Source organism: Dama dama, chromosome 27 (assembly GCF_033118175.1).
Source record: "Dama dama isolate Ldn47 chromosome 27, ASM3311817v1, whole genome shotgun sequence".
Lineage (NCBI taxonomy): Eukaryota > Metazoa > Chordata > Mammalia > Artiodactyla > Cervidae > Dama > Dama dama.
This window is the reverse complement of record NC_083707.1, coordinates 54,563,961-54,589,141: the sequence shown is the minus strand read 5'-3', so window position 1 is coordinate 54,589,141 and position 25,181 is coordinate 54,563,961. Positions and strand designations below refer to the sequence as shown.

The following is a 25,181-nucleotide window of genomic DNA, read 5'->3' as shown; positions in this document are numbered from 1 at the left end:
TGCTTATGAGAGGAGACAGTCCACAGGATGCAGCTTTAGCTGGACACGTGGTGTGTACCCTGGACACTTGTTGTCAAAATGTGATAATCTTGTTACCAGGTTAATGCTCTGAAATTCAGATGTAGAATTCACCAGGAATCCCTGTATGCAAACTTTAACTCTTTTTTGCCTCGGCAAAGTGCCATGGGATTTCCTCCTTCTTGCTCTTCCAGGAAGGACCATGTCACGGGAAGGGAAACCATTTGGGCCAGCAAGTCTCAGGGGAGCGGCTTGGCATGTCCCTTAGATTAGAGTGGACACATTCAAAATCATTATATTTCAAAGGAATTTGTGTCCTTTCCCTGCAGAGTGTTAGCTCTCTTAGGTTGCTAGTTCACACATGAAATTCCATGGAAAATCTATAAAGTTGAATTGAATGGGTCCCTGGGTTTCCCACATAGCTCTGTTGGTAAAGACTCCACCTGCAATGCAGGAGACCCCGGTTTGATTCCTGGGTTGGGAAGATCCACTGGAGAAGGGATAGGCTCCCCACTCCAGTATTCTTGAGCTGCCCTAGTGGCTCAGCTGATAAAAAACCTGGGTTCGATCCCTGGGTTGGGAAGATCCCCTGGAGAAGGGAGAGGCTACCCACTCCAGTATTCTGGCCTGGAGAATTCCATGGACTGTATCGTCCATGGGGTGGCAAAGAGTCAGACATGACTGGGTGATTTTCACTTTCACTTTCTTGGGAATAGAGAATTGGTTTCACATGTAGTGGAGCACCTATTAACCGGGCTCTTTTAGCTTTGTGACCTGTCCCCGGTGTCCGTTTATTTCAACGGCAGCAGCAGGTACGTCATTCGGGTGTGTTCTGCGCCATGACGAAAGTGTATCACTTTCAGCTTTAAACAGTAGCCACTTGGGCGTCAAAGGGTTTCCTGGTACCTCAGCTGGTAAAGAATCCACCTGCAGTTCAGGAGACCCCGGTTAGATTCCTGGGTCGGAAAGATCCCCTGGAGAAAGGGATAGGCTACCCACTCCAGTATTCTTGGGCTGCCCTGGTAGCTCAGACGGTAAAGAATCCACCTGCAATGTGGGAGCCCTGAGCTCGATTCCTTGGTTGGGAAGATCTCCTGGAGAAGGGAACCCACTCCAGTATTCTTGTCTTGAGAATTCCCTGGACAGAGGATCTGGCGGGCTACACCCCATGGGGTCGCAAAGAGTTGGACACAACTGAGCGACTTTCACATTCACTTCGGGCATTGACACCTCTCTTTTATGACCAGGGAAACTATGCTGCCGTTACCTGTGCCTATAGAGATTGTCAACTCAAGGACTCATCACCCAAAGCCTAATTTCATTGAGAAAAATTGACACAAGGATAGATTTTGTCCATCTGCCTTCAGGAAGGTCACTTGCTTAAACCACGCACACTGTAAGGAGAGATCAGATAGATTAAGACAACAGGCTCTTCTCCAAGTCAGACCATACAAAATATGGGGAGCAAATTTGTTTTTCTGCATATGAATACTCAAAATGCAAAAAAAAAATTTTTTTGAGTTGACATTTATGATGAGCACAATTAATTCACACACATCTAATTCTATTCTTTCAAAACACATTATGCCAAAATCATGGGACATGATAAATATTAACTTACTGTGAAAAGCATAATTTATGTAAAATGTGTATTTTTGTAAGTCTGCATTGAGTAAAGTGTCTGTGTTAACAAATCCTAAATGTATTTCCATATAGTGCATCCTGTCAAAATGTTTCAGGAGACTCTTGTTCAATGATAGATATTCTCAATTTATTTGCCATGCATGTCATCTCTCTGAAGTGTTCGTTTTTCTTAGACTTCATGTTTGAATTTAAGATGACATCTACACTTCCACAATTTCTGAGCTAAATCCAAAGCCCATGAATAGTTACTTTTTAAAAGTCATATGTTTTTACATGATGGTCACAGAAACAGTGCATTGTAATCCCATTTCACATGGCTTCCTTCAGTGACAGTCTCCGATACCCTGAGAATTCAGGTCTTGAAGAAAATGTAGTTTAGATGAAAGAGATTCAGAGACTGTTAATAGCACAGGCTTCCCCAGTGTCTCAGTGGGAACGAATCTGCCTACCAAAACAGAAGACGTAGGAGACATGGGTTTGATTCTTGCCTGGAAAATCCCATGGACGGAGGAACTTGCCTGGCTATAGTCCGTGGGGTTGCAAAGAGTCAGTCATGACTGAGCACGCATGCATGTCAGTAGCATGTTTTAAGTTCACTACTGTGTGACCTCTTATTTGTAACTTCAGCCTCCATCTTTTAGTTAAAACTCTTATATTGTATACATCTTGTATACATCTGGCATTTAATAATTTTTGGTAAACTACTGAAGGAAAAAAAAAAACTGAATCGAGCGGTAGCAGAGATCCTCTCTACCCTTAATTTAAGGAACCCAGACCAAGGGAAGCAAACTTAACAATGACTTTGAGGCCTCTGGGCCCGGAGAGTGAAAAAAAATCTATAGGAATATTTTTAATGTGGTGTTAATAGAAAATTAGCTTGATATTAAAATATATTTCATATAATTTTCATATCATTTTAAACTTCTTTTTTACTCGTAGTTTTATAAAAATCCAGAGGCTCTCAAAATTGTCTGTAATGTAGATACCACCTTATGTGTGTACCCTTTTGATTGCTACTGAAGACTTAAGTTAGCTATATAACTATATATCAAAATATAAACATTCAGAAAGAAGACACACACTCAGAGCTATATACTTGAGACTCTTCTTCCTTGATTATTACATCCCATAATGTAATTCCAACTTTAATTCCATCTACTCTATGTGTCACAAAATGAAACCCAATCTCTGAAGTCAGAGATACTCTTTCTCATTATTACTTATTTCTTTATATGCTCTCCAAACTTGCAAACTGGCCATCTGTGTATTATCTCAAAGGTGTTATTTTCACCCCAAAATTCAGGAGCAGTTAAATTTTTTCACTGATTTTCATAGGAAGAAAAAGGTCAGGAGACATCTGAGAAATGTTTTCTTTAGCATTAGCTACGTTGCTGTCTTGACATAATTCTATGGAGAAATATGTTCTGTTCTTTTACAGTTGAAATTTTACCAGGAACCCTTTAACTGTGTTAAATATTTATATTTGTTTGGCAATATAGAGCCACTTGGAAAAGTATCATGAGGTGGTCTTCTATAATCAGCTCACCAACACAAAGATGGATGTACAATAGGCAGTTGTTTCGGGGGATGTGAAAAAGCCCTAGTCTATAAGACAAGGCTGCGTGCCTCGGAAAAGTCACGGTTTTCTTTGTCCTTTACAGATGGCCATCACAGCAGTGACCCTTGGAGCTCCTCCAGTGGGATGAATCAGCCTGGCTACGGAGGGATGTTGGGCAATTCTTCTCATATTCCACAGTCTAGCAGCTACTGCAGCCTGCATCCACACGAACGTTTGGTAAGGCAGACTCACGGGTAAGGGGGATGGTACAGCTCATTTATTAAGTCTCCTCCTGTCTCCTCATCCGTGTACACACGGACTCTGTCAATGGACATAAAAATGGCACACACCCTTCCGACAGTCTTGTTTCTGGGATCAAAGACGTGCTCAGACCACTTTTGTAAGCCCACCAGAGTCTCTGTTCTGCTGATTGAATTTTGCTCTCTGCTTTCTTTATCATGATGCCAGTCTCCTTCAGTACATAAATATATACTGTATTTGAGTTGCAGCACTTTAGCTGTGGTGGTGGTTCCTTGGTTTTTGATGTTTTGTGGGTTTTTTTGTTTGTTTTTCTGAGGCAGGGGTTACTAACTGTAGTTTTGAAGGGTATGCTGCCGGGGGCATAGCCAGTCAGTAAACTTTGAATTAGGTAACATACATCTCCCAAGGGTATTTCCATTTCACCCTGACCAGCTTCTGTAGCCGATGACAGCTTTGGACTGTTGTACCACACCTAAAGGAGAGCCTTCATGTCTCCTGTACACTCCCATCAGTTACAGCAACCAGAGGGTTTGTATTTGGATCAGATTCCCAATTTTCAGTCTTTTATTTTTACTTCCACACCCTCCACCATCTCCTTGATACTCTTCTACTTTCACCCTTGTTGAAAACTGCTGGGCTAAAGAGAATGGTCTCTTTCTTTTATGACTAAAGTTGCCATTCTGCCCATCATCCTACACTCATCCATCCTAGTATGTCTCTTTATTCTGGAGGAAACAGGGCATCAGGTGTTTTTCTTGTCTCAAGATTTACCACATCCCAGAACCTACTGAAGAAATTAAGCCTATCACTAAGTGAAGGAAAAACTGCTTTTGGGCCGTGCGTTAGGTCTCAGCTCAGCTCAGTCTCTCAGTTGTGTCGACTCTGCGACCCCATGGACTGCAGCACGCCAGGCCTCCCTGTCCATCACCAACTCCTGGAGTTTACCCAAACTCATGTCCATTGAGTTGGTAATGCCATCCAGCCATCTCATTCTCTGTCGTCCCCTTCTCCTTCTGCCTTCAGTCTTTCCCAGCATCAGGGTCTTTTCCAGTGCGCCAGTTCTTTGCATCAGGTGGCCAAAGTATTGGAGTTTCAGCTTCGGCATCAGTCCTTCCAATGAATATTCAGGACTGATTTCCTTTAGGATGGACTGGGTGGATCTCCTTGCAGTCCAAGGGACTCTCAAGAGTCTTCTCCAACACCACAGTTCAAAACATCAATTCTTCGGCACTCAGCTTTCTTTATGGTCCAACTCTCACGTCTATACATGACTACTGGAAAAACCATAGCTTTGGCTAGACGGACTTTTGTTAGCAAACTAATGTCTCTGCTTTTTAATATGCTGTCTAGGTTGGTCATAACTTCTCTTCCAAGGAGCAAACATCTTTTAATTTCATGGCTGCAGTGCCCATCTGCAGTGATTTAGGAGCCCCCAAAAATAAAGCCAGCCACTCTTTTCCACTGTTTTCCCATCTATTTCCCATGAAGTGATGGGACCAGATGCCATGATCTTAGTTTTCTGAATGTTGAGTTTTAAGTCAGCGTTTTCACTCTCCTCTTTCACTTCCATCAAGAGGCTCTTTAGTTCTTCGCTTTCTGCCATAAGGGTGGTGTCATCTGCATAGCTGAGGTTATTGATATTTCTCCCAGCAATCTTGATTCCAGCTTGTGCTTCATTCAGCCCAGAATTTCTCATGATGTACTCTGCATATAAGTTAAATAAGCAGGGTGACAATATACAGCCTTGACATACTCCTTTTCCTATTTGGAACCAGTCTGTTGTTCCATGTCCAGTTATAACTGTTGCTTCCTGACCTGCATACAGGTTTCTCAAGAGGCAGGTCAGATGGTCTGGTATTCCCATCTCTTTAAGAATTTTCCACAGTTTGTTGTGATCCACAGTGTCAAAGGCTTTGGCATAGTCAGTAAAGCAGAAATAGATGTTTTTCTGGAACTCTCTTGCTTTTTCCATGATCCAGCGGATGTTGGCAATTTGATATCTGATTCCTCTGCCTTTTCTAAATCCAGCTTCAACATCTGGAAATTTCACTGTTCCTGTACCGTTGAAGCCTGGCTTGGAGAATTTTGAGCTTTACTTTGCTAGTGTGTGAGACGAGTGCTGTTATGCAGTAGTTTGAGCATTCTTTGGCATTGCCTTTCTTTGGGATTGGAATGAAAACCTTTTCCAGTCCTGTGGTCACTGCTGAGTTTTCCAAATTTGCTGGCATATTGGGTGCAGCACTTTCACGGCATCATCTTTGAGGATTTGAAATAGCTCAACTGGAATTCCATCACCTCCACTAGCTTTGTTACTAGTGATGCTTCCTAATGCCCACTTGACTTCACATTCCAGGATGTCTGGCTCTAGGTGAATGATCACACCATTGTGATTATCTGGGTCATGAAGATCTTTTTTGTAAAGTTCTTCTGTGTATTCTTGCTACCTCTTCTTAATATCTTCTGCTTCTGTTAGGTCCATACCATTTCTGTCCTTTATTGTGCTCATCTTTGCATGAAATGTTCCCTTGGTATCTCTAATTTTCTTCAAGAGATCTCTCGTCTTTCCCATTCTATTGTTTTCCTCTACTTCTTTGCATTGATCATTTTGAGGAAGGCTTTCTTATCTCTCCTTGCTATTCTTTGGAAGTCTGCACTCAAATGGGAATATCTTCCCTTTTCTCCTTTGCCTTTCGCTTCTCTTCTTTTCACAGCTATTTGTAAGACTCCTCAGACAATCATTTTGCCATTTTGCATTTCTTTTTCTTGAGGATGGTCTTGATTCCTGCCGCCTGTACAATGTCACGAACCTCCGTCCATTAGGATTGGGAGGCAGACAACATGCGACCAAGTCTCTTGTGCAGTAAAATAGATTTGAAAATGTATGTACCTCTAGTCCTCCAAATGGGAGACTGTAGCAGATCCAGTGATTCTTAGTCGTACTTATATTGTTGTTCAGTCACTCAGTCGTGTCTTACTCTTTGCGACCCCATGGACTGCAGTATGCCAGGTTTCCCTGTCCCTCCCTATCTCCCGGTGTTTGCCCAAACTCATGCCCGTTAAGTTAGTTGTTCAACCATCTCATCCATCCAACCATCTCATCCTTTGTCGCCCCCTTCTCCTCCTGCCCTCAATCTTTCCCAGCATCAGGGTCTTTTCCAATGAGTCAGTTCTTCACATCAGGTAGCTAAAATATTGAAGCTTCAGGTTCAGCATCAGTCCTTTCAGTGAATATTCAGAGTTGATTTCCTTTGGGATTGATTGGTGTGATCTCCTTGCTGTCCAGGGGACTCTGAAGAGTCTTCTCCAACACTACAGTTCGAAAGCATTAGTTTTTCGGCACTCAGCTTTCTTTGTCATCCAACTCTCACGTCCATACATGCTGCTGCTGCTGCTGCTGCTGCTAAGTCGCTTCAGTCATGTCCAACTGTGTGCGACCCCAAGACGGCAGCCCACCAGGCTCTTCCGTCCTTGGGATTTTCCAGGCAGGTGTACTGGTGTGGGGTGCCATTGCTTTCTCTGCATCCGTGCATGACTACTGGACAAACCATAACTTTGACTATGTAGATCTTTGTCAGCAAAGTGATGTCTTTGCTTTTTAATATGCTGTCTAGGTTTGTCATAACTTTCTTCCAAGGAGCAAGCATCTTTTAATGCCTGTAGTCACCATCTGTAGTTATATTGGAGCCCAAGAAAATAAAGTCTATCACTGTTACCATTTTTCTCCGTCTATTTACCACAAAGTGAATGGGACTGGATGCCATGATCTTAGTTTTTTGAATGTTGAGTTTTAAACCAGCTTTTTACTCTCCTCTTTCACTGTCATTAAGAGGCTCCTTAGTTCCTCTTCACTTTCTGCCTTTAGGGTGGTGTCATCTGTATGTGCTTATATTACTACTCCTCACCTTGTGATGTGCCCTTTTTTCTTCTCCGAATACCTAGATTTATGCTTCTTTCTCTGTCCTAATATAGGAGATAGTACTTTCTTGATTTCTGTGGTCTTTGTTCTATTTTGCTCAGTCACCAGAGATATGGAAAAGATGACTTATGTCCTATTTTGATGACTGAAAACATTCCAGAAGAGTTCAGATATCCTTGAAAATATCTATTCATTAATGGATAGTCCTGGTCACAGAGACAAGGTGAGGATCCGTGAGCTTATCCTCGAATGAGAGACAGAAGATGAAGGTGAAGTTGACCTTTTTATATCATCTCCCAACTTTGAATGTGGAAATCACAAGCTAGCTCAAATTTCAGCCCATTTTCAATAAATAGCAGATGATTTACTTTCAAATTTCTTCTTCTTCCACCTCTTACTTAGAGTTATTAGTGTGAAATCTCAAACAAATGGCACTTATTACTGTACTAGAATTTCTTCTTGGTTAAAACTTTTATTTCACCATCATCATTTTGCACTTCTCTGAAGAACACATGATCGAAACTGTATGTGTCCTGCAAGCAAGGAAAGTTTTGGTTTACAAATAAAAGATTTTGGTACTGTACTAATATGTTGGAATTTCCATTAAGCATTTATTTTTCTTCACTCCTGTATTTATTTCTTTCCCTATCATGCTCTAGAACTTTGACTCAAATGGTTTGATTTTTATCCCAGTCAAGTTCACTGCATGGGGGAAGCATGTTGAAGACGTGCTCAAAAGCACAGAAAGTGTGGTTTTTAAAATGGAAACTAATTATACCCTTTTAGAAAAAATTTCTCGAACCAAAAAAATGTTATCAACCAGGAGGAAAGATGGTTTTGAAGGAGTAACCCAACAGGTTGTATCAGGTTCTGTGTGTATAATGTCATTTATCCATCGCAAAGCAGTTTTCCTTCTTAACACCATCAATTAGCCTATCTTGGAGATGAAGAGGTTTATTTTTCAAAAGGAGAAACAAATGAGGCCTCTGGTAAATGGGTCCTGATGAATTTTCTCACTGATAGGGGAACTATTATGATATCTAGTAATCACTGTGATTTCAGTATTTATTAGAAAACTCCTTGCTGCAGTGACTTTTAAAAATCTGATTCTGATTGAGAATCATTTGCGTATACTGTACGCAGTTAGTGCCCTTTCGCTTGAAAGTAATGATGGTTCCTTAAATTTTTCATCTGTAGCTTTTACCCAGTTTCATAGTAAACAAAGCAATAGTTTGAGAAAAAAGAGGAAAGCTTTCCTTGGATTATTTTGGGTATAATTTGGACAAATTAGTATGTCTTGCTGAAGGTAAACATTTTAGAAACATGATTGCCTTTATCACTTTCTAGTATGTTATAATAGAATGTGTAATTACAAAGCTTAAAATCCAAATACAACAGTAGCAACTGTCAAGTCACTGGTGTTGATTCTTTAAATCCCCTTTACAGTTTCAACCTTGACAGCGATCCCACAGCTAATCACTACTGTGTCACAGATACACGTACAAAATCACTCTGAAGAATGTAGTTTGTGGTTAAGCTTTGGAAGGAGCTGTTGTAGAAGATTTAGGTTTGGAATGACTTGGCAGAATTTTTTTAAAAAATAGGATAGAGTCCCTGCAGTCTGGCATGGGTTAGGAACGGTCTCTGTACCACAGAGTGAAATAGTCCTGGGAGTCTGGAATTTTACTATGAAGGAAGTTCTGTTGTCTTCTATTGTTTGTAACCTAAACCCTTGCTCTAGTGATTCTCACTGGGGGGTGATTTTGCCCCACAGGAAACATTTGGTAATGTCTGGAGATATTTTGGGGTGTTAGAACCTGGGGGGCAGGGGGTGCCTGTAGGTGGTACTGGAATAATCCGGTGTATCGAGGCCAGGGATTCAGGAAACATACTACAATTCATAAGAAAAGCCCCCCACACACACACCAATCCCTGCCAGGCAAAGAATGCTCTGGCATGAAAGACCAACAGTGCCAAGATTGTGGAATGCTGCTGCTGCTGCTAAGTCACTTCAGTCATGTCTGACTCTGTGCGACCCCATAGAGGGCAGCCCACCAGGCTCCCCCGTCCCTAGGATTCTCCAGGCAAGAACACTGGAGTGGGCTGGCATTTCCTTCTCCAATGTATGCATGCATGCTAAGTCGCTTCAGTCATGTCCGACTCTATGTGACCCTATGGACAGCAGCCCACCAGGCTCCCCTGTCCCTGGGATTCTCCAGGCAAGAACACTGGAGTGGGTTGCCATTTCCTTCTCCAATGCGTGAAAGTGAAAAGTGAAAGTGAAGTCGCGCAGTTGTTTCCGACTCTTAGTGACCCCATGGACTGCAGCGCACTAGGCTGCTCCGTCCTCGGAATTTTCCAGGCAGGAGTGCTGGAGTGGGGTGCCATTGCCTTCTCCATGTGAAATGCTACCCTAGCACAAAATTTGACTTTATTCTTAGTATGTGCTAACAGTGATCATATTTTCTAATCTTTGAATGATCAACTCATCGTTTAATAAAAAAAACATCACTCACGGAAACATTTTCAACACTTAACTCTGTCAATAGACTCCACATACACTATAATTGGGTATCAAGTAAAAATAAATAAATAGTGGACGTGTAAAACCTTAACACCTGGGGCTTTCCAGATGGCGCTAGTGGTAGAGAATCTGCCTGCCAGTGCAGGAGATGCAAGAGACTTGGGTTCGATCCCTGTGTTGGGAAGATTCCCTGGAGGAGGAAATGTTGCCCCACTCCAGTGTTCTTGCCTGGGAAATCCCAGGGACAGAGGTGCCTGGCGGCATGGGGTCGTGAAAGAGTCAGACACAGCCGAGCACACACAGAACCGTAGCACTCTGTCATACTTCCGTTTGCCTTTGCCTTTGTGGCAGGCAGGGCAGATATTGTTAATAGCTGGAGTAAGAAAGACTCATGGGACCTCTTATAGTTGATCCCTAAATACTCTAAAAGAGACATTATTCACATATCACTAATAATCGCTGTGGTGTATTTATTACGTCTTTGAGTGACAGTAGTTGTCAAGATCCTTTGCCTTGTAAAATAATCTAGTTATAAATCTCATTAACTTATTTCAGCATCTAATTTTCTGTGAGTCTCTAAAAATAACTAATTTACGTGAATTGCATTGGTTTCCCCACTAAAGTCTATGGGAAAGAACTTTGCTTTTTAGTCTCTGAATTTAGGAGTAACCCTTTGTGAAATCCTGACATTTGACAAAGGGTTACTCCGTTTTATACCAAGGTAAAAAGGTCTAAAAATTCCTACTGATACGATAATCTTTTTCCTGTCTCATCCTCTCATTATTATAGTTATGTAAATAATTTTCAAAATTCTTTTCCTCTGTTTTGATTTTTGAAAACTTGGGGCTGGTTTATCCAGTTTCTCTATTCTTCAGAAATTCAGCAGGGTCTAGGACTGGGTAAAAATGAAATCAAACAATCTTTTTTCCATTTCTTTCTCTTTTTCCATAGTTTGTTTCTTTTTTCCACATTATTATAGTCTTTAGTTCTTGAGCAAAAATAGCTCTTCTAAGTTTGGTCTTCCATGGCTTATCCAGTTTTTTAGGTCAGTTGTACTGTGTAATGGGCTCACTCTATTATCCTTTGGAGAAAATTTCATGGACTAGTTGAGGTTTTCTGGAAGTGCCAAGTAGAAATGAGTTTAACAGGTGGCCTAAGGAATTTTTGGTCAAGCAAAGAGATCCAAGAAATTTATAAGTTTGAAAGACATTCTTGGGAACTTGGAAATGTTTTAAGGCATCATCCCAACTATCTCACTGAAGCTGACCTTTTTGTTGAACTGTTTGGGGTGTGCAGAGGTAATATTTTCAAAGGCATCAGCCATGTCACTGGCAGACCTGACTCCAGAATACAGATTTATTTTCTGGACTCTTTAGTTGCCTCTCAAATAAGTAGTATTTCAGTCCACTGTTTATTAAAGACTAGCTGGTCCCTGATGGCTCAATTGGTAAAGCGTTCGCCCGCAATGCAGGAGACCCAGGTTTGATCCCTGAGTCAGGAAGATCTCCTGGAGAAGGAACTGGCAACCCACTCCAGTATGCTTGCCTGGGAAATCCCGTGGACAGAGAAGCCTGCTGGGCTACAGTCCACGGGGGTCGCAAAATTTGGACATGACTTAGTGACTAAACCACCACCACCAACTGGTAACCAGTTGTTCTTTGAGCTGCTCACAGGATGAGTATGTTCAGCACTCAGCCACAAGTTGTGAGAGGCACAGAGGCAGAAATGCCCCTCTTGAAGCGTTTCAGTTTAGGTGGAAATGCTCTTGAAAGAGGAAGCCTGGAAAAGCAGCATTTCAGGGAAGATCCCCTGGAGGAGGGAATGGCCACCCACTCCAGTATTCTTGCGTGGGAAATCTCAGAGGAGCCTGGTGAGCTCCAAGTCTATGGGGTTGCAAAAGAGTCCCCACATGACAGCAACTGAAGAAGACGACAGCAGCAGCTGAGTGTTGAATGGCGCAGCGCAGAATGTAAATGTGTCAGGGAGGAGAGATTCTGAAAGGGCTGGAAGCTGGAAGGGGTCCTCAGGGGAGAGGCTGAACCCAAGATGGGCCTCACCAAATAAATAGGGGATCCTGTGATACAGGGGGTCCATGTCCCATGACTAGATGTCTGGGCTTTAAGTTCCCCCGACTTTCAGCATTGTATCCAAACTCTAATTTCAACAGACTCTCCAGTAGTGCCGTAATAAAGATGCATAGCCCATTAATACATGACATACAAGGAAAAAAGTATATTTCAACTTAAATATTTTTCCTTTACACGTCCGTCATATAGTCAAATACCTGTGAGCTTTACTTTTTAAGCTACTTTATCTTGCAAAAGAAAATAGCTCCATTTTGTGAATAACTATGTTTTCTGTAAATAACCATGTTCCTCTTACTGGTCTGCTCCTTGGACAGGAGGCAGGTGGTTGGGGAGCAACTCATTTGTCCCCTTACAGGCACGTGTGAGATGCCAGATAGCAGCTAGCATGAGAGTCATACCCAGAGCTAAGCCTGAACGCACTCTGTGAGAGGATATTCTTTCTCGTGGTCGACTCTATGGTGAATTGCTAAGGGAGAGAACGTATAAGCAAGGACAAAAAATAAGTTATTCTCAGTTCATTTGTTCCAGTGTAATTCAGCATAGTCTTTGACATAAGACTTTATACATATTGATACTGTAGAGAGATATTCAATCGTTAAACTGCTTTTTAAGTTTTTCATTTACCATTTTGTTGTTGCTGGAGTTCAGGAGGATGATCCAGTTGGTCGGGAAGAAGATTTGAGACTGGTTATTCTCGGCCAGTTAGTTTTCAGAAGATCAGGATAAAGTGTACTGTGAACCCTGCGGGTCATGCGGGTGTTTTATTCGTTACATTATGGGCTCTTTCTTACCTGATCAATAGGCTATACAGAAGAAGAACAGTAGTGATGGTCTTTTATTGTTGCTAAAGTCCCAGACCTGCTTTTAAGGAATCATTTTCGTATTTAGAGGTGGTGACCATTTCTCAAGATTTAGCATTGACATTATATTCCTCTAGTTTTGATGCAAACCCAAGCCAACTATGTCTTTGTATTTTATTACTTGAAAAATGAAAGTTGTCAGATCTAAGCAAGATGTATTCTTGGATATTTTGAAATTCTGAGGGCTGTCTCCATTGTAAAACGAAGAGTTCTGAAAGAAGTATCGGAAAACTGAGCCACTAAATATTTTGTGATTGAAAATGGCCTCCTTTTTCTGCTTCTTGCCACAGGGCTACCCATCACACTCCTCAGCAGACATCAATTCTAGTCTTCCTCCGATGTCCACTTTCCACCGTAGTGGTACCAACCATTACAGCACCTCATCGTGTACGCCTCCTGCCAACGGGACAGACAGTATAATGGGTGAGTCATGGAAACGCCGATTCTGTTGCTGACAACCAGTGTCAGGGTTTAATCTTCTCCCCCCAACCCTGTCACTGAACAGTAATCGAGCCGTGAATGTTTATCACATGAACAAATGAGCCAAACAGAAATCATCATCATCTTGCCTGTAATCTCTTTTTGTCCCAAGACACTGCTATTTGGCTGCCTGTCTCCACCGTGAGGGATTAGATTGAGCCAGGTTTGAATAGACCAGCGCAGGCTTCTCACACTCTCGAACAGCTAATGAAGTGACCTCTTCTAAGAGGAGCCTTTGAAAGTTAGTAAAATAGAAGGCGTAATAGCTCTTAATAGGAGTTACTGACCATTCTCAAATTCCAGTCACCATGCTAAGCTTTTAACCATCATACACCACTGTCTTCTGCAAACTGGTTCATGTGATGTTCAGGCATAGTTATTAAGAACTAGATAGTTTTACCTTCTGGAGGATGTGGCATTGTGGAGTCCTCCAGACGGGAAGAAGTGTTGGGAGAGGAGATGGCTGGGCATCAATGAGCCAGAATTTACTTGCTGCTTTTTCTCAGCAAAATTACTAATGAGTCAAGACCCAAGCAGAGTGTCCTGTCAAATAAACGGAGCCATCATCTCTAAGTTGTTGTGATGTTCGTTGTGGTCCTCTCCCCAGCATGGATGGTTACCCTGCCAACACTCTTCTCTTGAGGGAAGAGCTAGGTAGGCTGCCCGTGCAGGGAGGCAGCCACCACCTTCTGATTCTGCCTTTGACAACCTTGTCCTTCAGATGAGAGGCACAGTCTGATGCTGCAGAGTCTTCTCAAAACCTCAGACTTCCTCTGCTCACCACGTACTCTGGTTCCAACTCAAACCCACAACTAACTCAGCCTTATGATCCCTCCCTGTGGGTCCAGTTTAGTGATGAGGACACTAACTGTATATTTATTTTTTATTTTGGGGGTCTTCCCAGTGGCTCATGCTGAAGAATCTGCCTGCCAATGCAAGAGACACAGGAGACACAGTTTTGATCCCTGGGTCGGGAACATCCCCTGGAGGAGGAAATGGCAACCCACTCCAGTATTCTTGCCTGGAAAATTCCACGGACAGAGGAGCCTGGCAGGCTACAGTCCATGGAGTCGCAAAGAATCAGACACGACTGAGCATGTGCTGAGACTGGAATGTGTATTTATTTATTTATTTTGGCTGAGCCACACAGCATGTGGGGTCTCAGTTCCCTGATCAGAGATTGATCCTGGCCCCCTGCATTGGAAGCATGGAGTCTTAACCACAGGACTGCCAGGGAGGTCCCTAACTGTACATTTTAAAGATAAGAATGCGTGACAGAAGAGTAGTCCCTTTAGCTCTTTGCAGTTGTTTAAAAATGTTCTTTAGATAGTCTCTGGAACTTGGGGAAGTGGTATGAATCACTTATGAGGGGGAGAGTTTTTGATGAAAGAGAAGAGATGTGTTTTGAAATGTTGCAAATGTAATTCTGCCTAAATAATATAGTCCCTGCTTACTCAATAATATACTTCACACTTGAGATGAGCCATCTAGCAGCCCTTCCTTTCACTGCCATGTCTCACTGAGAGGCAAATTTAGGAAGTAGTTTCCATTTTTGTGACTTTTTCATAACAAAGCCTCTACCGGTGCATTGTGTCAGTTTGACCTTGGAGAGCTATGGACAGAGGTCATGTGGGGAAGTTTTGCTAACTATCAGTGCAGTTTTGGCAGACCCAAAAAACAAGAAGAAAGAAAGAAGTGCAGAACTGAAAGAGTGAGAAAAGCATATTTCACTTCAGTGTGGTTTGACAAATGGAAAGCCCCTTTCTGCAGTCATGAGGTCTTAGTTATAAAGAAGGATGACCGGTCATTCATCCTTTTACAAGGCAGATTTCCTGTCTACTTGTGGTTTGAGTAATTTTCTTTTTTAGGAAGGTAGAAAGGTAGAGCAAAAGCTTGAGTTGAGGAAAGCACACTTAGGCACTGTTTGAAAAAAGAGTTGTGTTGAGTGATTTGCCAAACAGTTCCTGCAAGAGTCACCAGGACTTGGGAAGAAAGAGATACTATGAGATGGTGTGATCATCCTCCATGACCAGTGGTCAGCAGGGCCGTGAGTCTCAGCTGGAATGCAATTTGCCTTACTGAAGCTGATTGGCTCATCACTGGCTTGTGGATGAACAAGAATGTCTACCCTCCTTTTTTATTTGGTCTGGGCAGGTAGAGCAATAATTGGTGACTTCTACATACTAATATACAGGGCCCAGCTAACGTTAAGATGGACTTACTATACAGACCAGAGGGCCCTGTTTAAGTGGAGGGAGGGTCTAGGCAATAAGAAAGGAGCTATACTTTTCAATGAGAGAAGTGTGAGATTTCTGGAACCCAGAGAAAGCTTTTTAGGAACAACTTTATTGCATAAATTACTCCACCATCAGGAGTGTACTTGTCAAAATCTACTAGCAACTTGTGAGAAAGCTTTACAATCATTTCGGGACATAAGTAGACATGGTAATTCAGTTTTTTGGAGGAACAGATCTTTATTAATTTGCATACATACTTGTTACTTTAGGATTACTTTAAGGGAGAACATTCTAAAATGTTCATCCTTAAAATAATACATCCTCCGATTCCTTAAGTTAAAATACAGAGGAGAATTTAAGTATAATAATTTAAGTATAATAATAAGCCTTCATATTTGCATGGGGTCCAAGTCACCCTTGTTTCTTTGCACTTTTTTTTTTCTTTGCACTTTAATTCTTCTAGGTTTTGGTTTGATTTTTCGGAGTGTGGTAGAAGGCAGGGACGGCAGCATGTCTGTGGAACAAGAAGAGAAGATTTCTCTTCTGATGTTAGTGATACTTCCCTAACAAACAGTATGGATTAATAGGATACATCTGTAGACTTTTGAAAATATTTGGCATATACTCACTCACTCTGAAATACAGGAAATAAAGAAATATTACATTGCCTGTATCTCAAAGAACAAACAGAGCTAATTAAATAATTGGTAAATAGGGAACACACAGCCTGACACATGTTTGAGATTACACACATGATTCTGTAGAAAATGACTGTAAGCAATGCTAATGCCGTAAGAATGGGCTTCGAGCGCTGACACATGACGTCACATTCTTCAGGTTTTCTTGGTGGAAAGTGGCAAGGCAATGCAGGCTTTTCATAAATGGCGTCGGTGTCTTAGGAGGAGGAAGATCACGGCTCCGTGTTACGCTGTGTCTTCCTGGCAGTCAGGGAGTGTCCCCAGCCAACCATAGAAGAGCACAGTGCTTGTGGAGTGAGATGTAAAATCTGGAACCATCGGCGTGTGCCCTGTCTGGAAACACGCTCCCTTGCCTCTGGATCTGTCCCCTACATCTCAAGAGATGGAATATGCTCACGGAGGTTTGGGACGGCTTGTGTTTGACTTGGAGGGATGGTCATTGTTTCTTGTTTTGTTTTCTTTTGCCCTTTTATGCCCAGTATCATTTTTTGACCAAAAGCTGAGGAAGGGTAAAACTGACTCTGAATGTGTTAATGACAGGGTTTTTTGGGTGTTTTTTGTTTGTTTTTTTTTTTTAAATAACACATTCATCCGTGGATTTTTTAAAGAATTGTACGGTAAGATATTTTACTTGCAGCATGCAGTACCCTGCTTTTCTGCCAACGCTAGAGTGCATTCGGCACGTCTGACTTAGAAGGGTAGATTAAGCACTCTGGAATGATACAAATATAATGCATGTGACACACCGCGGATAGTCGTTTAACTGATGGGATGGCCAGTTAAGGATAGAAGCTGAGTCTGAGGGCTTCAAGAGTGACCACCGTCAGAGCCTCTCAGCTTGCTTCCTGAAACTTTCTCAGTGTAACACTGTCTGGGTGTGCTTTAGAGACACTGCAGTTCAGAGCTTCTGCCTGTGAGCAGGCGTCCAGAGGAGGAAACGGAAGAAGTTACTAGGTACCAACTCTAGGGGGAGAAATGTCTATAGAGAATGGAGGCACACACATAGTACATGTAGCATCTTATGGAAAAATCAGAACCAGCTTTCTGACCAACCCAGTAGGGACCAACTGTCTCCATAGTTCCTTCCTACTTGCAAAATCCAATAGCCTTTTCTCTTCAAAAGGATTGAGAGACCCACCTAGCATCACACAGTCCTCTGCGACTCCCCACAAAGGAGAAAGCTCCAGTTCCCCAAGGGGAGATACCATTGGTGTACATTCCAGGGGTGTGACCACTTGTGGTTCGGAGCAACACACCCTCTTTTCTCAGCGGGAATTGGGCATACAGCTAGCGTAGTGCTTATAATAACTGTTATTGTTTTGTTAGTCTTGAACCGGCCTGTCTAATGCGTGGTATTCACCATCTTTAAACCTCAAACCAAACAGTGTTGAAGGAGCAGCCTACAAAGATTGATTGAATACAACATATGCTAAAGATTACCCTAGAATATCTATCTGGTTCATGAATTAATCTGGCTTCCAACTTTCACTTCTAATGACATGTTTGTATGACATGATGGGTTTTAGTGTGTGGCTTTTCTAGTAGAAACATTATGTCCGTTTTCCCTTGAGGACCCGGTTTCACAGTAATTTTATTATGAGAATAGTCACATAAGATTCACTTTGTCTTTTACAAGAATCTTGAGCCTTCAAATACAGTTGGGTGATGAACAGGCACAGAGCATAAGAGCAATAGGAATTTTATCCAGCAGCGTCATGGCATCTTAGTTACAAAGACCACCAACGGAGAACAATAAACCAGTTTGATTTAAGTCTTCTCATCCATTTCCTGCACGTGGTGGATGGGGCCCAGCTTCCCCCTTGAATTCCTAGGAATCCGTCCTGCTAAAAGTTCAGTGTTTGGTAGCCTGTGCTTAAGTTGTTCTTCTAATATTGTAGGTCGTAGGAGAGCTGGGAATTCTCCTTCTTTTATCTTTGTTGAGAAGCTCATGACATTGTTATGCTGTTTCTACTAGTTGAATAACATGAGGGTCGCTTGGACACAGTTCAGAAAAATCTAAATTTTAAAACCGTCATCTTCTTTCAAGCAGAGACACTATGAATTACACTTCTTCATCTTTTTATAGCTCTAACCCTTGGCTCAGTGATAAAGAATCCGCCTACCAATGCAGGAGACGCAGGAGTTTGATCCCTGATCCCTGAATCAGGAAGATCCCCTGGAGGAGGAAATGGCAATCTACTCCAGTGTCCTTGCCTGAAAAATCCCATGGACAGAGGAGCCTGGTGGCTGCAAAGAGCCAGACACGACTGAGCAGCTGAGCACACACCTCCTGTTATAGCTTCAGGATGACCCAGCCTGGGGTTCTGGGTGTACAATAAGGGGATAACACATCTTCCAAATCTTCCAGATTTTTCAGTAGTCAGTCCCCAGGTACCACTTATCCTGATGTTTGGATCAGGGTGTGTTCTAACAGGAATTGCCATTTTCTCCAAAGTGGAGATTGAGACTGAGGGTGGTCCCACTTGTAGCTGGAAAGACTAAACCCTGCTCTCTGCCCCATCTTCTAGCCAGCAGTAGCACCTGTGTCCAAGCCGTCTGAACAATGCTTGGGCGGTTGGCAGTGTCGAATCCTCCTACCAAATTACAGTTCCTCTTAATACTCCTCACCTTCAATCATATTCATGTTACAGCTCTACTTAGAGACTTGATTTTTTTTTCTCTTTAGCTAGGGAAATTGCTAAGAGCTAAAATCACATAAGAGATCCATCCAGTTTTTTATCAAACAGGGACAGTAGTTCTTCTCTTTATTTCTTTTCTGTAGGCATTTTGTTTATTTCTCATAATACCTTGACAAACACTCAGGCTTAGAATAGTGATCAAGTCCTATTACATGAACGATAGAAAAATAGATTTGATGTGCACACATTTAATGAGAAGTGTGATTTGCTAAACGTGACTCATTACTCAATATAGAAGAAATTTTGCTATTTGAGTATTAAGTATATATTTACTTTCTGATTACATATGCCCCTTGACCTATCAGGCACATAACTAAAAAGAGAGTCTTTAGGAGGAGGATCCGTGTAGCTTAACATGTTTAAGGGCTCTTGAAAATGTGTCTTCTCCAGTGTTTCCTGGAACAGAACAAAAGGCATTCCAAGTGTAAGGGCAAACTGGTCCCAATAAACTGCTTTGAAATTTGAACCCTGGGGTTGATTCTCCAGCTGTTGCAGGTAGAATGGCTCTATATTAAAAAAAAAAAATAAAATAAAAGTCTGTTCTTATCCGTGACTTCCATGAGTAGCCTTTGTAGTTTTCTGAAACATTTTCATGACAATATGAGGTAAGGAGTTAAATTCTGTCTTTTTATTATACCCCCAAGTTCTCATGCCTCCTTGTGTAAAACAAGGACTAATAGAAAGTTCAGTTAGAAAAGTGTGTAGCATGAAAAGATCATAAAGAGTTTATCTTGTCTCTTCTAAAGTATGATTTTTATGTCATAATAATTTATTTTTTGATTTAGGCGTATTCTTTTTTTTTTACAATAGGTCCTTGTTGGTTATCTATTTTAAATATAGACAGTGTGTACTTGTCAGTCTTTAAGGGAAAAAAAGATACAAATGAACAATGAACTTATTTACAAAACAGAAACAGACTCACAGATTTAGAGAATGAATTTATGGTTACCAGAGAGGGAAAGTTGGGAGGGATATGGGATAGATTGAGAGTATAATTTCTTTTTTACATATCTCTAAAATATTTTTATTGGTTTTCAATTCTTCCTAATTTGGTTTGATTAATATATTTTAAAACCCTTATTATTCTCATTTTATTTTATTTTATTTTTTTTTGCAACAATCAGATAAAGATTTTTTTTTTTTTTATTAGTTGGAGGCCAATCACTTCACAACATTTCAGTGGGTTTTGTCATACATTGATATGAATCAGCCATGGATTTACACGTATTCCCCATCCCGATCCCCGCTCCCACCTCCCTCTCCACCTGATTCCCCCATTAAAACTGTTCAAAGAACTAATCTTTTGAAAGCTACCATAGCAAATTTTATCTATAATTATAACAATATCTTATCCTTGTTGGGTTTAGTTTCTTTGTTAGATAATGTAATTTTTTCTGATGTGGCTCTGAATTTTCATTTCATGAAGATCTGTTTTCTAGTCAAGCAGATATCCAGATTATTTTGACTGATAAAGCTAATTTTAAGAATAATGATAATATTGCTTCTGGAGGGGAAGAAAAAAATGTATGTATAATTATCTCCAAATACCATGGCAATACATGCTGAAAAATCTCAGTGCTCTTTATGTTTTCAGAATCCTTGTTATTTTCTTTTAGAATTGTCTTCAGTTTTAGAAGAACTCCTTGATGCAGAAATTTTTACTTTCACACCAGATAGTAATTTCAATTATCTCTTTATAGTGAGTATTTTTAGTACTGTTGATATCTGTGCGTTCCTTCCACTAGTTCATTGTATGATGTTGGACCCTCATTTCAGAGAACTTTCTTGTGCATAAAATCCTTAGTACTAACAACTAATATATTTTTAACATTATGAATTTGTGATGTGAGAAAGAATAGTTTTTCCTTTTTTTTGTCAGAAGGCAATTGTGTTCTTTTCATTACATACAGCTTTCTTTCAGTTTTAGTAATTAACAAATGAATGTAGGGGTGAGTTTTGTTAACCAAATAAAGCAAACATCAAAAGATCAGACTGTCATACCCAACATGTAAATATATAAAAATAACAAGCATAATTTAACTATACTAAGCAGAGGTCAGGAGGATGAAATTATAACCTAGAGACAAAGATAATTTGACCACTTGAGAGCTGATCCCATGACTTTATTTTACAGATCTGGAAACTGAAGATGATACATTTGCCAGAAAGAGTGCTTTCTTGGGTTGAGGATAGGGCTGGGAATTTTTTAAAAACTTTAAATGTGTAATGAAGTTTTGCTTGAATTAGTCCGTTGATTTAGTATTTCCTTTTCTTATTTCACAAAAGAGTGACAAACATTTTCCCCTAGAGTTTAATGGGTTTTATTTAAATATTATATCTACTCACTTATGCTGAGGCCTTAATAAATCTAAGAGAAGAACACTGCTGGCTGTACCATTTTATAAAGGCAAATTACTTTCAAAAGATAGAGAACAGACTTACAGACAAGGGCAGGGGGGAGGAAGGAGAGGGTGAGATGAATAGAAAGGGTAGCGTGGAAACATATACATTACCATTCATAAAATAGATAGCCAGTGGTAATTTCCTGTATGATGCACAGAACTCAAAGTGGGGCTCTGTAACAACCCAGAGAGGTGAGAAGTGGGAGGGAGGGGACATATGTACACCTATGGCTAATTCCTGTTTGACGTATGCCAGGAATCAATACTGTAAAGCTATTATCCTTAAATTAAATTTTTTTAAAGATATTTGTTTATTAGAGCTGATTTTGAACTATATATTTGAATCTATATCCTTTGATTAACAGGCAGCCTTCCCCCAGTATCCTGCCAAAGGAGATGTTTCAAGGATCCCCTGCAGAAACCTAAGTTTGAGGATGATCAAGTCCCTTATAGAAAAGGGTGCAGTATTTGCATATATCCCTTTAGTCAGTCATGTCTGACTCTTTGCAATTCTACGGACTGTAGCCCACCAGGCTCCTCTGTCCATGGGATTTTCCAGACTTGAATACTAGAGTTGGTTGCCATTTCCTCCTCAAGGGAATCTTCCTGACCCAGGGATCAAACGTGCATCTCCTGCATTGCAAGTGGATTCTTTACCACTGACGCCACCAGGGAAGCCCATATAACCCTTGCTCATCCTCTCAAATACTTTAAATCATCTCTAAATTATTTATAATAGTCAGGGCAATGTAAGTCTATGTAAATAGTTGCCACCACTAACAAATTCAAGTTTTGCTTTTTGGAAGGGTATGGATTTTTTTTTCTGAAAATTTTTGATCCGAGTTTGATTAAATCCTTGCATGTGAAATCTCTGGATACAGAGGGCCAGCTGTACCCTTTATTCATCTGTCTTCTGGATAAAAACACTGGTATTTAGATAATAAAGACTGCTTTATCATCATGTACACTTATTTTACTTCCAGAATTTGAGACAATATTGACTTTTAACAGCACCAGAGTTCAAATTCTTTAAATATGAACACAGACTTGAAAATGTGTGGAGACTATATGTTCCTTAAAATACTAAAAATATTTTCCCTCTTAGGAAACCTCCAGGCCTATTACAGATTTTTTTTGTTTTGTTTATTGTGGAACTCTGATAGAAGTATCTCACTGCTATATATAGCAAAAATTAATTTTTTAATTTGAAAGCACATGTAATTCTTATTGGTGAAATGAATTCAGTTTACTATATAAAATATAAATAAAGGCAAACTATGAGGGCTTCAGAGGTCTGAAAGCACTGCGTACTTTTTAGCAATGAACCTCATATGCTCACCTACTACTCTTGACTACTTAACCACTCGTAGACAACCAGGGGGAAAGTAATAGCAACTGAAACACTTTATCTTTAAAACCAAGGTGTCAGGTTTATATTTTATCTGTTTAAAAAAAATGTAACATGAATATATTTGACATCTACCTCAGCAAACAAATTAATGCTAATTAAAGATTAATGTGTTGTAATTAGCATTAAAAATGCAATTAAATTGTGAGTAAATGGACCAGGAATAGAAAATTGTTCGACGTCTCACCGTCTGGCTTTTCATATTCTGCCTTTTGTTTTTGCAGCAAATAGAGGAAGCGGGGCGGCAGGCAGCTCCCAGACTGGCGATGCTTTGGGGAAAGCACTTGCTTCGGTGAGGAAATGTTGACCTTGGACTTCAGATGTACCGTGGCAGACGGGTGAACTTTAATCAGAAGTGGACATTTAGGATTTTAGGAAATAGATGGCAAATAGCTTTGATTTTTGGAAAGGCTAGCTTCCTTCCATGGTAATCATTGAAAAAATTGAAGAGAGAACACCCAAGATGCCAGCAGATGGTTGGTCTCTCCCATCTTGCAAGTGGTACTCATTTATGGATTCATGGATATTCTTAGGGCCTTTAAGAGTATAGGTTTTCTATCCTGATGTTTTATTTTTATCTAAAGTCATTTGGGTGCTCATTGATTAATCAGCTAAGACTGACTTTGCCAAGGGGTAGTTCTAAAACATTTTGAAAAAGAAATTTTTAAAAAATGACCGTAACCGAGGTTCAGTTGTTGCTTCATTGGCACTTGGCTTCTCTGCTTTGCTCGCCCACTGCCGGGAAGCTAAGCTCCAACATTTCTTCCATGTTCACGAGTGACACCCCTTCCTTGTCTGAGGGAGTGCGCCTGGTGTTGTCTTCAGAAGCTAAACGTGATCATTTGTAAATACAAGCAGAGGTTTGTTGCTCTGACGTTCAGTCTCTTCAGCTGGTTTCTCCCTATCATTGGGGCATAGATGCATTTGATTTATGTTAGCCTTGTTAGCTAAGGAGAAGTTTTTCTTTAGACTGAGCATCCTCCTGCCTTGGAATCAAATACCTTAGACGTAATGAAGAAGGAGTTGAGCAAAAATCTTGGGCTGTGATGCTGTCCGACCTCTTGTTTTATGGAGGAAGAAAGGGAGGTTTGGTGTATCCGTGTAGCTTCATGGCCATGCAGCCAGGGGAGGAAACGGGAAGAAATGGACAAGAACCAAGGTCTGTTGACCCCAGTTCAGTTTTTCCCCCACTATCTTCCAGCAGCTCAAGAGCTCTTCTTTTGAAAAAGCAATTAAGCTTTTCATTTTAGAATATCGGAACTGTAGTTGATTGTTGAGTGTATTTTTTGCACCTTGGAATTTGTGGATGAATCGCATTAATGCTTTGTAGTTTTTTTTTTGTTTTTTTTTTTTTGCTTTGTAATTTAAATTGTGGAATATTTATTCCCAATGAATGAGGATTTGTTGTGTTTTTTTTTTTTCTCCCCACTGTTTCAAGATCTATTCTCCAGATCACACTAATAACAGCTTTTCATCAAACCCTTCAACTCCTGTTGGCTCCCCTCCATCTCTCTCAGGTACGGTACCATAAATCCACTGCATCTGAGTGTCAGCTTATAGAATGGTTTTCCCCTTACGCTTCCTGTGCTGCTGGGAGAAACTCACTCCCTCCAAAAACTCAGAGCGTTTCCGAACAGACCAATAGGAAGGGGTGGGAGAGACAGATGGCCGTGTGATGGTGAAGCCATTTACATCCAAAACTTTTCTTAAAAATGTCATGCTTTTAGAATGCACAGGCACTTGGGAAACTAACTTCTTAAACTTTTCTTTGCTAAAGATACTCAACAGAATAATACACTCCAACAAAAATCTCAATGGGAAAACCAGTTCACATCATCAGGAATAGGAATATAGGTTATGTAGTCATCAAACATAGACTATTCAAAAGGATCATTTCTCAACGAAATTTCAGACTTTTCAGATTCCCTCTTTAAAGTCCATGTTATTGGAAGGTTTGAAGAAAACTATAATTATATAAGTAAATTGTGATGTAACTGTGTGGAATAAAAGAGAAATGTTTGCCATTTATAATAGAACAAGTTAACATGACCTATGGCTTCAGATAATAAAATTATAAGTTGTGAAATTGTGTTAGTAAAGTGTTGCACTCTTCAGAGCTCCATTTAAAGGGCTCATTGCCCTTCCAGTATAAAGGTTTCCGGAAACACCCTGTCTGGTGCCTATCTCTGCTCTTTTGAAGGAGGATAGATGGCTTCTTTAAAAAAAAAAAAAAAAAAATGAAATCATATCTGTACCTGATTGAAACCTGATCTTCCCGTAATTTAGACTGTAGTCACTTGCCTGAATGTTGCTGCCTCAATCTCTGTATTATTCCCTACATGCAGCACTCCCAGGGCCCCACTGTAAAGTAAATTCCTTGATAAAGAAT

The 25,181-nt window shown here is 40.6% G+C and overlaps 1 protein-coding gene across 28 annotated transcripts in view; it reads left to right on the top strand.

Moving 5' to 3' along the window:
* The window catches only part of TCF4 (transcription factor 4), a 378,467-nt gene that overhangs the window by 315,050 nt on the left and 38,236 nt on the right, over window positions 1-25,181 (top strand). For all 28 annotated transcript variants that reach the window (XM_061131188.1, XM_061131173.1, XM_061131175.1 and 25 more), the window contains 4 exons: window positions 3,324-3,457; window positions 13,159-13,291; window positions 23,017-23,084; window positions 24,231-24,309. In XM_061131188.1, the coding sequence (XP_060987171.1) occupies window positions 3,324-3,457; window positions 13,159-13,291; window positions 23,017-23,084; window positions 24,231-24,309 (414 nt within the window). The remainder of the gene's footprint in view (window positions 1-3,323; window positions 3,458-13,158; window positions 13,292-23,016; window positions 23,085-24,230; window positions 24,310-25,181) is intronic.